Here is a 13074-nt window from a genome sequence, read left to right on the forward strand (position 1 = left end):
GAGGCAGGAGCTGGAGCACTCATGTAGAGACGCAGAGGACTGGCGCTGTGACGGACAGGTCCCTTTCTCCCCCACAAAGTCTCCACCGCCGCTTGCTCGTAGCTGGCTTGCTGCGACCCGCCTTTCCAGAGACAGCTCTTTGTGCGTGAAATGCGAGCGAGTAGTGGGTGGCAGCAGCAGGAAAGTTGCCGAATTGGGTTAATGAGAGAATGGGCTTGCCTGGCTCACGCTGGATTCTACTGCCTCAAGCAAATAATGAAAAAGGTACACGTGGACATTTTCAAGCGTTTGGTCCCTTTCAGCTTTTAACCAAAATCCCATTTGGGACCAACATGTAAATAGGCCAACGATGAAATCCTGCTTTGTCACAAGCGGTGGCCATTTGGCCCCATTCCAGTAGACCTTTATTCAAGGAAAGTCAAACAGCTTTTGTGGGCATGGATTTGAGGTGACTGGCTTATGCTTCAGAGAAACATGGAGCTTAAAAAATATTCTGGGAATACATCTAGCCTTCAAGCATAAGTCTGGCAGCATCTAAACAATTCGCGGAGGACTTTTTTGTTGTTGTGTTCATCAGTTATTCTGAGGGCCACAGTATGCCAAAAATATTATCTTAGAATACAAGGAACTCTGGGAACTGTAGCATTGTGAGGGGTTATGTGACTGAAAATTCGGTTACTTCTGGTCGTCAGACCTACCATTCCCAGGAATCTTTGGAAGAAGCCCGTGAGAGTTGAGCCCAGAACTAGGCCTCAGTTTTATTTTCACAGCTTATGGTATAGATAGGGTTGCCAGCTCTGGGTTTTTGGGGGCGGAGCCTGAGGAGGGCGGGGTTTGGCGAGGGGAGGGACTTCAGTGCCACAGAGTCCAATTGCCAAAGCAGCCATTTTCTCCAGGGTAACTGATCTCTATTGCCTGGAGATCAGTTGTAATAGTGGGAGATTTCTAGCCACCACCTAGAGGTTGGCAACCCTAGGTACAGGTGAAGTAGATCTGAACAAGAGGCTGCCTCTGACCATGTCTACAAGGACTAACCAAGCCAAACCCCACATGATAAGAAGGGCAGTGGAAGTCTTTTCCTCCCTGCCTACTGTTCACCCTGCCAAAATGTGGTGACTGTTGCTGCTGCATGTTCTTGGCCTGCTGTGTTAGTAACAATAATAGACATGGTTGCATTGGACTTAATTTAGGTATCATACCTCTAATGGTCAAATGTAGCCTAATCTGCGGATACCTAAATCTATGTATTGGGGCCACAGTGACATAAACCAGATAGTTCTGCAAACTTGGTGGACCTCCCCCCTAGATTTGCAGAAAAAACTGAAATCATTTTTAAATAATTACATTGTGGGTTTAAATCCCTCCCCCAAAAAACAAGATTGTCATCTGTGCATGCACAGACAATGCACCTACCTCCTCCTACTCTGTCGTGGACCTGGCGGCACAGGCTTCGAGCAACAGTGGCAACAATGGTGGGAAGGGGGAGCCCCAGCAGGCCTGGCAGAGAAAGCCAGGAGCCATGTGGGGCTTGCCACCACCAGCAGCAACAGTGGGGAGTGGCCAGGAGCCATGGCAGGCCCAGCAGTAGAGGCTGGGAGGTGCAGAGGGTCTGGCAGTGGAGGCGATGGTGGGGGTGAGAGTGAGCTTCCGTCGGCCCTGCAGCAGCTGCTGCATTGGTGAGAAGGTATAAAAAATCTGCAGTGGGCCCAGCGGTGGCAATGGTGGGCTAGTGGCCAGGAGCTGCAGCAGACAGTGATGGGGGGAGGGGGATAAGAGGAGGAAGGGTTCCCCCCATAAGTATCACAGGTACATACTTGTTTCCCATAATTGATCTTTAAAAGTGTGGAGTTCAGTGCACTGCAAACCTTTCCTGTGCCAGCCCCATTGAAATGAATGGAGAGCTAGACGTGTCCTCTCCTGTCCTGCTGCAGTCCTGTGAAGAGGAATGATTGGGAATGCAGGATACCCCCCTAGACCTCACAAAAATGGGGCATTTTCAACAAATGTGTGTGAGAGAACATCAGCCATTACGTTGTACAGTAATCTCTTGGGAAACATCCAGGTTTCTGGGTTGCTGTAGTACTTGATTGTGTGTAGGCAGAGCTCAGAGCAACCACTGACAAGGCAGATGTATTTTTTATCATAATAAATATTTTAGCAGTGCATCACAGCTGAAAAGACTCGACTTGTCTTCTAGGAGAAAATCTTAAGCCACCATCTCCAGCAGAGAGAGACAGACACAGTTTATGTAATGCCCGAGGCCTGCCAACACACGCAGACCAGTTGCAGTTGCTTAGCTTTGTGAGGCTTTCTGTGGGATCATATGGAGGAACTGTCCTGTACCATGGACACGATCTGTAGCTGTTTCCATTATTTTGGGAGGCTACAAATGGGCCACAACAGAGATGGAGATAGATGAGGCAGACTCTGTCTACAGCCTTCTTCGCAATCCTGCACAGGAGGAATTGAGAAGGGAAACCTGTCCACATGTTTGAACTAACACCCACCCCTTTGTATATACAGCTCCAGAGTGTTGACTGTGTTTGGCAGGAGTAAGTTCCTTGCCTGACATTCATCAGTTAGGTAGATCTCCTCTAGTGAACTCATTCTGAAAAGCTGCAGTAGAACTGTCCCAAGGCTGAGTGTTTTTCAGGGAAGTTTTGCTAAGTTGGTTTATGCATCTGCGGAGGGCCCAGGATCCATCTCCAATTCTGATCATGGATCTGCATACCACAAAGAGTTGGCTGTTGGTCTCTGCCATGTGGTCTTTGAGCTGCCATCTCCTCAAGAGATTCTCCACCTGCTGCTGGAGTGTTTCTCAGTTTGCTTTTGTTAGCGTAGTTTCTGGGTTTACGGCCAAACAAATCACTGGTATAACAGATGGAAATCAGCAGAGCCTCTTCATGGCTTCCATGCTTAGCCCTTGAACTCTAGCACACCATGCCTCAAGGTATTTCTTGCTCAAATGTACTGTATCCCCCTCTCAACATAGCCTAGGCAGTTTGGAAACCTGGAACCATGTAGAGCTTTTTTAAAAAATTCATTTCCCTTTGCAGATGCTGGCTCAGTAATGCCCTTTCTCTCTCCCTGTCTCCTTCAGCCTGGTAAAGCCCACGCGCCACTATACAGTCTTTCTCTCTGAGGACTCTTCTGGTGATGAGTTTCCGCAGGAAGATGACCCAGTCTCTGCCTTCTCTGACAGCTTTCTCTTCTCTGCTCCCTTTGAATGGTCTATACTTTGACTCTTTGCTGCACTAGCCAAGCTTCCCCTCATGCTTGAAGCACCATGTTGATGTATTAGCAGTTCCCCTTGCTTGGGTGTTTCTGTTCCGAGTGTTGTGTGTGCACACTTATGTGCATGTTCCTTAGACCATTTCCACACCACACTGAGCTACCCACACAGAGTGGGCAGGTTTTCCCCAACTGTCTTTCCACTCCGCCTCTTGTCTTGCTTTTCCTGTTTCAGTGCCAACTTGGTGGTTGTCGATGCATCTTGTGAGCTTCTAGCTACTGGCCACTGTGTGCAAGGTCTCCCTCTACTCGTCTGACTTCCCCCATTCCATTTCTGTTTTCCAGCCTTGACAGCCAGGTGCACAAAGAATTATTGGCATGCCCAAAATTTAACAGCCAGGTGATGCAGTGTGATCGGAGCCTTCATCTAGGAGGGCTGGATGATGCTTGGAGTCTTCAAGGCAAGCTGTGGCTTGAATTCCTGGGCCAAGCAGGCTGGTAGGGAGAGATGGGGCAAGGCAGCGGGATTTGAGAGTAGAGTATGTGTGCAGGGAAAAGGCCAGATTTCAGGGGGCTAAGGACTGGAAGGAAGGCAGAACCCCTGAGGGAGTGAAGGGCAGTAATGCATTGAGGGGGCAGATGAAGTTGTTAGCCTAGAAGAGGGTCAGTCAAGTCTTGTAGTAGAGTTTCCAGATGAAAGCACATCTCTGGGCACTGAGTCACTTTTCTTGAATGTCCTTTGCAGGATCCAGGTTTCCTCTGCATTCCATGCATGTGAATTCCCATCCCAGAACCTTCTGCTGGCTAAACCCTTGAGCCTCTCAAATAGCTCCTGTTGCGCCCAGTGTAATGAGCCTGCTGCAGTGTCTGGGCAAACACCATTTCCTAATGAGGGGATGGAACAAGTCAACCTTTGCTAATGAGTTTGCAGGATACAGTTTATCAAGGCACTGAAGAGAAACAAGGGTTTCCTTACATTGCTGCTGTCTCCTGGTGCTTCTCCAATGTTTTCCTCCATCTAAAGCCTTGTTTAGAGGGCACAGAGAGACTGGCTGCCAGTCAAACGCCAATCACTGTGGAAATGTATGTCAGTTTGTGGTATTAAGTGGATGCATCACTGCTGTTCCTCGCATGTGGAGCTGGCATACAAATCGCAGGGTGTTTAAGGTCCATTTGCTAGGATCCTTGGGAGCTGTACACCTACAGATTGCCCATCCCTAATGGATCACGGTGTTTCTTGATTTGGTGACACGACCTTAATCATTGATACTTACCTCAGGGAAGAAGCAGGAATGGCTTGTGCTGAGTAAGTTGGAGCCAGTAAAGTGGATCTGTGTCCCTGCCTTGCTGGGCCTTCGAGCACTCAGCTTCCTATGTAAAGCAGACAGGTACAGTAACAGTATTCAGTCTGACATGGGGTCTGCAATCAGACTTAAGGGCTTTACATTTATATTCCTGTTTAGAGCAATGATGCCTTTGCATCTAGCACAGCAAGAGTTCCATTTCCCTTTAAATCCAGTCCCCAGTTAATGAGGTACATGTAGCATCACCTGAGCCAGTTCGACTGGCTACATGCCTCTCCAAAGCCGCCCCCCCCAGTTCCTTTAATCTCCCCAACTGAGGGGCTAGTAAAGATTTGGAAGCCACGTTTACTCTGTATTCAGGGCACCAAGCACATTAGATCTGTCTTCCACCTTCCTACCATCCCTTCTAGTCCCCCCCCCCATTGCAGTGACTCCTCCGTTTTCCCCCATTCATTTCATTGTGACAACGCTGCATGTTTCATGTCAAAGAGGCATGGCAGTAAGAACATCAAAATACGTTGTTCAAGTTCTGAGAGTTTGGGCCAGAAACAGTGAAGTTGTGTCCATTTGTGGCATCACTATTGGTTACTTACTGGCTGGCATGACTTTTAATTGCTTGGGCTTCTTTCATTCAGTGTGCTTCCAGGTCTCCTTGCAATTTAAAATTGAAGGGCTCATGCAAACCCCATGCTTGGAGGGCTCTTTGGCTGTTCATCCACAAAAGTGCCCCATATTCCTGCTGGCCTTTTTAATGTGAAGAGGAATGGTGGGCGCTTAAAGGCAGCTTGTCTCAGTTGACTAAATGGTGCTCTTCTTTGTGCCAGGCCTCAGCCTTACCGTGCCCTGAAGGAGTCTGGCAGCACAGATGGAGATGAAAATGCCGGCCCCAAGAAACCCCAAGGCCCTGGCCACGCTGACCCTCCTACCCCAGACAGCCCTACAGAAATCAGTCTGCTGGAAGGCATTTTCATTGGCCTTGAGGTAGAGCCCCAGCCCCAGCTCCTCACCCAAGCCAAGAGCTTAGAAGACTTAAGAATTACCAAGGAAGACGAGAACCAGCAGGGCACCTTTGACTACCAGGTATGGGGCTTGGTGGCACATAAAGGGGAAAGCAAACTGGGGGATGGGGTGAGGGGATTAAAAGCGGCTTTCCAAGATTCAGCAACCACTACAAACGGCAGAGAGAAGTTCAGGGCCAATGGAGACTGGAGGAAATGATGCATCTGTGCAGAAACCAAAGGGTGGGGGGGACCTCCAGGCCACTGCCTGAGGAAAAGCACCTCATAGCATGTCTGACGTAACAGAATGGGGAGTGGTGCAGTTAAAGAGCAAAAGAGCAAGGAGCAGGGCTATTAAACTTGTAGAAGAAAGTAAGGATAAAGGTAGATGAAAGAGGACTTTGCATAAGTGGACTGAGAAAGGGAGGGGGGTGTTGCAAGTACATGGAGTGGGAACCTTGGGGAAATCATTCTGACCATCTGTGTTTTCCAGCAGAGGATGGACCTGGGCTTTTCTGAGAAGAGCTGGGCTGCACCAGGAATGAAGCTATCCCATCCCTACAAACAGTTTTGGGGCCTGGGCCACGATGACATGGCAATTCCCACCAAGTACTCCCAAAGCTCTCCCGAGAGGCCATTAGCTCCTCTTGGAAAAGCGCCCCCAATCCCAAGGAGGCCCCAGAGCAGAGACAGCATTCTGGATCCCACCGAGAAGGAGGTCGGAAGCTCACCCATTGCTCAAGGAGGGAACATTACTATCCCACGGCCTCAGGGGAGGAAGACACCAGAGCTGGGCATAGTCCCACCACCGCCTGCTCCTAGACCTGCCAAACAGCAGGTGCTGTCTGAAACCACCACCACCCCCGGCTTTGCAGGACACAGCAGTCTGTCATCTGAATTCCTGCAGGAGACGTTTGCAGCCAGAAATCTCTCTCTGGAGCCTGAATTCAAGCAGCAGGCTGGTTTTGCCGCTCACCAACTCCAGCTTTTGTCCAGTACCAGCAGTGCAGCGGATGTGCTGCAGCCAGTGAAAGTCAGTGCAGAGGGTGCAAACAATGACAGTGACTTCCTGCTTGCCTTTCTAGACCCATTGAAAGCAGGGGACTGCCAGGACTTGAGCTTGCAGCCGTGCACCAGCAGCCTGCTGGGATCAGCATCCCCAAGCCCAGCGACCGGCTTCCCTTCAATGGCAGGGGACCTTGCCCCACCCACATCAGCACCGTTCGGCCAGCCTCTGGCGTACCCTCCCTCCGTAATGCCATTTGGTCAGGCATCTCTCAATCCATTTGTACAGACCATGCCAGTGCCTCTGTCATTGTCTCTGGTCAGACCCCCCGGTAGCCCTCTTCCTCCCTCTCTGGGCCACGCTTACAGCTCCAGCATCATCACATCAAATTCCAACTTTTACCAGCCCCAGAGGCCTCCCCCCAACCCTCTGACACTCTCCATGCCCAACCTCTTTGCTCAGTCTCCAGCAACAGCAACAACCCCAGGTCAACCTTCTTCCCAGAGTAACTCTTCACAGCCTTGTGGCCCTTCTAAAATCCGGACCTTGCCCTTGGCTCATTCTTCTTCCAGAAGACAGGCCAGGGTGAGGCTTGCTGCGAGGCCCAGTGATCTCCCACTGGTTCCCCCCAAGGCCAAAGTTGTAGAATCAGTGTTACGCCCTTCCAAGCCTCAGGAGACGAAAGACCCCTTTGAAGACTTGTTAAATAAGACAAAGCAGGAGGTTTCGGTCACGCCAGGTAAAGTAGAACAGCTGAGAAAGCAGTGGGAGACATTTGAGTGACTCCCCTGACAGTGGTCAGTTCCTTTCTCTGGTGTGTTTTGAGCCAGTGAAACAACGCTATTCCTTTGGAACTAAAGGATTGGCCGAACATAAGCTGCTACCCTGTTGCCAGCTCCTGTGCCGCTGGCAAGATACTGGGCAAAATACTGTTACGCGGGGCAGCAGGGTCCCAGCTGGAATCTCTTCTGGCCCCCTGCCTTTGGTCACCCATCATTTTTTGGCCTTTGCTGAAAAACTGATGGGATAGTCATTTTCCTGCCCTTCTAAAAGTTATGAAGATAACTACTGAATTGGAGAATTTTCAGTTGCCTATCAAGTCTTCCCTTCCCCTTGATTTTCCATTTGGTGATTTGTTTTTTCTCCAAGTGATGATTTACTTCCTCTCCAGTGTGATCAGTACTGAGTTTAGATTCTGTGTTTTCCCAAGCCACAAATCATGTTTTGCTTTCACGCGTATATGGAGCACACTAGTCCCACACTTGGACTGAGTTAATCACTGGGCTTTTGAATTGAGGGTTTTTCCTTCCGTTTTTGGTTAGTTTCTGTCCCACAAGTATACTTTTGATTTAGTGGATGTATTGCTCTATGAACTCTGATCATAGGTACCTCTTTCCCTTCCCAATGCTTGCTTGCAACAGGGACCTCTTGTGCCAAGGAACCCCTTCATGTCCCAGGTTCAGTATTCATGTTGGAGTACTACATACCTTGTCAGGGAAAGGGTGAAGTAGCTGTTTGTGTCCATCAGAGAACTGGAATCACCAGCAGTGTACCTTTAGAATAAGACACGTAGCGTCCTAACGTGTTTCCCCAAAGTCTTCTGTAAGTGTGTGAATATTGTTAATATATACATATGAGTGTTTGTGTGTATCTATATCTATATATACATATACATACACACGCACAAATACACCTAAAAGTGTTTCTAGATGGCAGTAATTGCAACTGTAATAGTACCTTATTTTATTACCAACCAAAGGGACCAGGGTGTAAAAGGTTCCTGTGTTGGGAGCTGCACCCCAGGAGTGGGCTGGTGTAAAAGTAATGAAAAAGGATGGTAAGTGTGGATTTTTCTGCCAGCCTGAAATTTCCCTCATTGTTGCTTCTATCTGAAAGCTGAGGTACAGAATCCAGGTGCTTTGGGGGAAGGAACTCAACTGAATTGAGATATCCGTTAAATCACTACACAAAAGCCACAAACAATTATAGGATCCGCTTCATGCCCCATGCTTCTTGCAGCCCTGGGAATATCCACACTTTGTGTAGGAATCAGTTTCATTTGATCACTTGTGTGCTTTTTAAACATTGGCTACAATTGAAAACATGACTGTTGGGCAGGTGATGAAGACGCCACTGGTCTTTAAGTGCAAGATCACCCTGCTCATATGGAGAACTGATCCCTTGCCATACTTCTTTCCTTTCCAGTGTGTTCTGTTCTTGTGAATCCCCTTTAAGTTTTCTATCGGCTACTGAAGTGTTACTTAGGCTGCTGTTCCCACGCTTGCGCCTGTACAGTGCAAGAAAATGCATTTGATTCCTTTGGGTGTTAAGGGAGAACTGCCATTATGTTTGCACCATTTCACTTTTGTTGAGCACTATTGCTTTTACAAGCTGTTCTCTCTGTTTTGTATTATCTCTTTTTTGCTGGGAGGGGGGAGATGTTTTTGATATTGCCTAGTTCTGAATAGTAAAATATTTGAAGTCCACTAAAGGGCAAGTGTTGGTTTGGTTCATAAGGGCTTTGGATGTTTCTCAGAAGAATACACTGGGGGATGCTGGCTGGCCACAGTCGGAGACAGAACACTGGCCTAGATGGACCTTTTGGCAATTTTTATGTTCTGCAGAGAGCAGTTTCTCCATGCTTCATCACAGACCTGCCCTGTCGGCTATGGGTAGGGACCACTGAGCAGAACCCTTTCTGATGCTGGCCAGATGTAGTCCATATTATGCTTGCAGCAACTCTTCAACAATATATATGCTCAAAATCATGCCAATATTACATGCCTAGTTTTGTTGTAGTTTTAAATGAGACTGATAACTAAAATAAAATCTTTTACTAGTGCAGGAGCCCAGGTAGATAGAAGATCAGGTGATACACTGTGCTGTAGTGGTGAGAAAGTTGCACAGAACCCAAAGAGTACACTGGAAGATGGTTTTCCCTTTTTTTCTTGAGACAACTAGGAAGAAGCAGAACGGATGCCTTGGGACTTCAGCTTATTTTGAGTCCCATCAGCACCTCTGCCCCTCTCGTAGGGAATTGAACAAAGTCTGTACAACTCTGTCTCTGGTACAATAGGAAGCTGGTTTTATGCTCCTGCTTTCCACTATGCATTCCTGGCAAGATGGGAAAGGGACAAGGTACCTCATACTGATTGCCAACTATTTTGCAATCCAGCCTGAGAATTTTATATCACCAAAAATATCCACAATTCTTCACCCCAGGTGCTGATCTGAAATAATTGGAGGAAACAAGCTTTGAGAAACTGATAGTACTTTAAATCCTGTGAACTTGTTGCAATGCTCGCCTCTGGCATCAGTTGAAGGTGGTAGATTCAGGTGGCATAAATTTCTGCCCCATCTGGAAAGAATAATATTTGCTAGCTTGGGGCAGTTCACTGAAGCTCTTAGCACCTGTATTCTCTTCCTGGTCTAAGGAAATTCTTGAAGCCAGTGGAGTTTTCCTGCACAAGGTATAATCAGTGCCCTTTTCTGTCTGTATTTGGGTCACTTTCTGTGGGATTTGTTCTTCATCCTTCAGGCCCCAGGAAGAGGGAGCTGTGTTCAAGAGTGTAGAACAAAACCAGAACACATTGTTAAAGAAGATAGGAAAGGTATCTGGAATCTGTGCCCATGTGTGCTGGCCAAGATTACCAGTCTGTTTTATTGGGGGGGGGGGGGGGTTTGGTACTTTGTCTACAAAGCATGTTAATATGGGATAAGAACTAGCAGCTGCTGATTCCCAGCTGTTGGCTGAGCTTCTGTGATGTCATAATAATCACAAACATTCAGATTGTTCTTGGAGAAATAGCAATAAAATGCTCAGAAAGCAATACAGCCTGTTAAACTGAGAGGCAGTTGTACCCATATAACAAATTACTGAGTTGCCAATGAGGACATATTTGCTCTGAGGGAGTTTCAAGAACCTATTCAAACTTCTCATACAGGTCTTTATCATTTAAAATTGCAAACAAATACCTTTGTGAAACAGTTTTAATATGTACAAACTTACGCAGATTGATATTACAACAACCTCCATCACTAGGGTTTTTTTTTTTTTAAGGAATGTCATCTTGTAGCAAATGAGCTTTGTGAAAAAATATATCCAAAATTACATATCAAAAGTTCACAGTGGAAAACAAACACATTCATAAATTAACCAGCAGGAAGGTTTAAAAAAAGAAAAACACTGGCGGGTGTCTTGGGCTGGGGTGTGCCTTTTTGTTACTCAAAACTGGGACAGTGTAGCAGAGTTAGGCTTGCTAACTCGCAGGTGGGTCCTAGAGATCTCCCAGAATTTTAACTCATCTCCAGATGACAGGAATCAGTTCCCCTGGAGAAACCGGCTGCTTTGGAAAGTGGACTCCATGGTATAATACCCCACTGAGGTCCTCCCCAAACCCTGCCTTCCCCAGGCTCTACCCCCAAATCTCCAGGAATTTCCCAACCCAGAGTTGGCAGCCCTAAGCAGGGTGGACCCAGGAGGCCTGGCCGTTCCCTTGAAGGCTTGTTCACATACTCATTTTGATATGGTCTGGTGAAGCAAAATCAGTCTCATTTGGTATGGTGACTAGCCTAACAGGGCACAGCTTTGACTCAAGGTGGGTGGCTTGTTGCCATTTCAGAGACCATTTTTGCAAATACAAGTTGAGCCAGGTGATGGTAAGATATCCTCTTTGCAAGGCTCATGCCCACATCAGAAAACACTGGTAAACTCGTAGGAAGGGCGCACACAGGCTCCAGCTCTATTGGGTGAACCACAGTTCTCAATGTGCAAGGCAGGCCTCCCTGAAGAGATGCAGACAATTGCAGGAAAAGCTGGATTCTCAGGGCTTAGAATTTCCAGGACATAGTTGAATGCTTTGCCTGGTCCCTCAGTTGCGGCCACTAGAATGTAAAAACTGCTGTCCACTTCTTGCTGCTTTTCCCCCTGGGGATTTTCAAGTGTGTGTGGACAAAAAATGGCCCTGAACTAGTCCATCTGAAGGGTGCCAGCAGGTTAGCAACTTGGACATAGATTTTTTTCCCCTGTAATGTATTATGACTGCAAAGAATAACAGAGAATTGGGTGGGGAGAGATTTATCTGACTGAAGTAAATAAGTAGCAGAAGTGTGGGGATTCTGCTGGTGCTGAATAGAGAAATAATCTCTCTGGCTTCTTCCCACCAGTGTCCGGCTGGTTTCCCTCTCGGACCTTACTTGGTGGTGCTCCAGTCTGGCTCACAAAGCTTCAACTGCTGTGGGAGCCCACAAAATGTCTATGTGTGGGCAGCAGGATGGCTCACTACAGTATTAGTTTCCTTTGGCTTCTTTAGAATTTCCAAAATATTTACAGCCACTCTTCTATAATTGTCCTTCTGAGCAGCAGTGAAGCAGGCTGGATTTCCCTCCCTGTGGCAGTTTGTGGGAATTCACACCTCTCCTTATTAAGCAAGGGTTTGTATTTTGGAGCAGACACTGTTTAGTAAAATATTTCTCACTGGTATTGGTAATAATCACACAGAAATGCTAATGATTTTAGGCCACAGTCAAGCGGGTGCTCATGTCAGCTCCGGCACATAGCCCTGGAAGTAGAGATGAATCACAACAAAGGATAGCAAACTGGTTTTCATGGGGAGGGGGGGCAGCATAGCACAGTGCCTGCCCACCGTCGCCTCTCTTTCCACCGTGGCTAGCACATGAGAGTTAAAAGCCCAACTGAGCAATTTTTGTGTGGGACGGAGGTTGTTGCCTAACCTACGCAAACTGCCTCATTGATATGCAGCTTTCCCTACTTCATATCTCCCATCCCCCACCCCGTATACTGATTACAGCACTACATTTTGGGACATTTTAGTAGGCCTTGACTGTACTGTTGAATGTCATCTCCCTTCCATATGGGAGGAACAGACTGCTGAGAAATGTTTCTCCAAGCCATGTTAAGTACTCGATTTTGGTTTTGTATATTTGCCCCTGCTTCACTGACTCACAAATGAAGCATCTTTCTCCTCCACCTCCTAGTTTTGAGCTGTAGGTCAGGCCACTAACCACCTGCGCTCAGCTGTTCATATACCTAGATTATGCTTTTTAAAAATAACCATCTACAGCCTGTAAAGGAACACTCATATGACTGGAGAAGAGAGAATTGGTGAGACATGCTGGAGTAGAAGTGAGAAAACAGCAAGAGCTGTACTAGACAACCTGGAGCCTTCTGCAGATAGGTGTGCAAAGCAGTGTCCAGTGTAAAATATTGTCGAAGGCTTTCACGGTCAGAGTTCATTGGTTCTTGTAGGTTATCCGGGCTGTGTAACTGTCCTTCAGTGTTACTACTCTGAAGATGCCTGCCACAGTTGCTGGCGAAACGTCAGGAAAGAAAATTCCAAGACCACGGTTACACAGCCCGGATAACCTACAAGAACCAGTGTCCAGTGTGCTTTGCAGGGAGAACTTTGAGCCTCTAGAAACTAGAGGCCCAGGTTGACAAACAGCACTCCCGTTTAGCAAGGCCAGCTAGTACGGTCCCAGGTAGCTTGCTCACAAGGCACTTTGAGCCATTGCT

At 47.5% G+C, this 13074-nt stretch overlaps 1 protein-coding gene across 1 annotated transcript in view; it reads left to right on the top strand.

Moving 5' to 3' along the window:
• The window catches only part of DENND1A (DENN domain containing 1A), a 263127-nt gene extending 255311 nt beyond the window's left edge, over nucleotides 1-7816 (top strand). The window contains exons 22-24 of the mRNA XM_056860470.1: nucleotides 3101-3229; nucleotides 5360-5615; nucleotides 6027-7816. Of these exons, the coding sequence (XP_056716448.1) occupies nucleotides 3101-3229; nucleotides 5360-5615; nucleotides 6027-7322 (1681 nt within the window). The 3' untranslated portion in view covers nucleotides 7323-7816. The remainder of the gene's footprint in view (nucleotides 1-3100; nucleotides 3230-5359; nucleotides 5616-6026) is intronic.
• Nucleotides 7817-13074: the final 5258 nt, after the last annotated feature.

The sequence above is a fragment of the Euleptes europaea genome, chromosome 14, assembly GCF_029931775.1.
Source record: "Euleptes europaea isolate rEulEur1 chromosome 14, rEulEur1.hap1, whole genome shotgun sequence".
NCBI classification, from domain to species: domain Eukaryota; kingdom Metazoa; phylum Chordata; class Lepidosauria; order Squamata; family Sphaerodactylidae; genus Euleptes; species Euleptes europaea.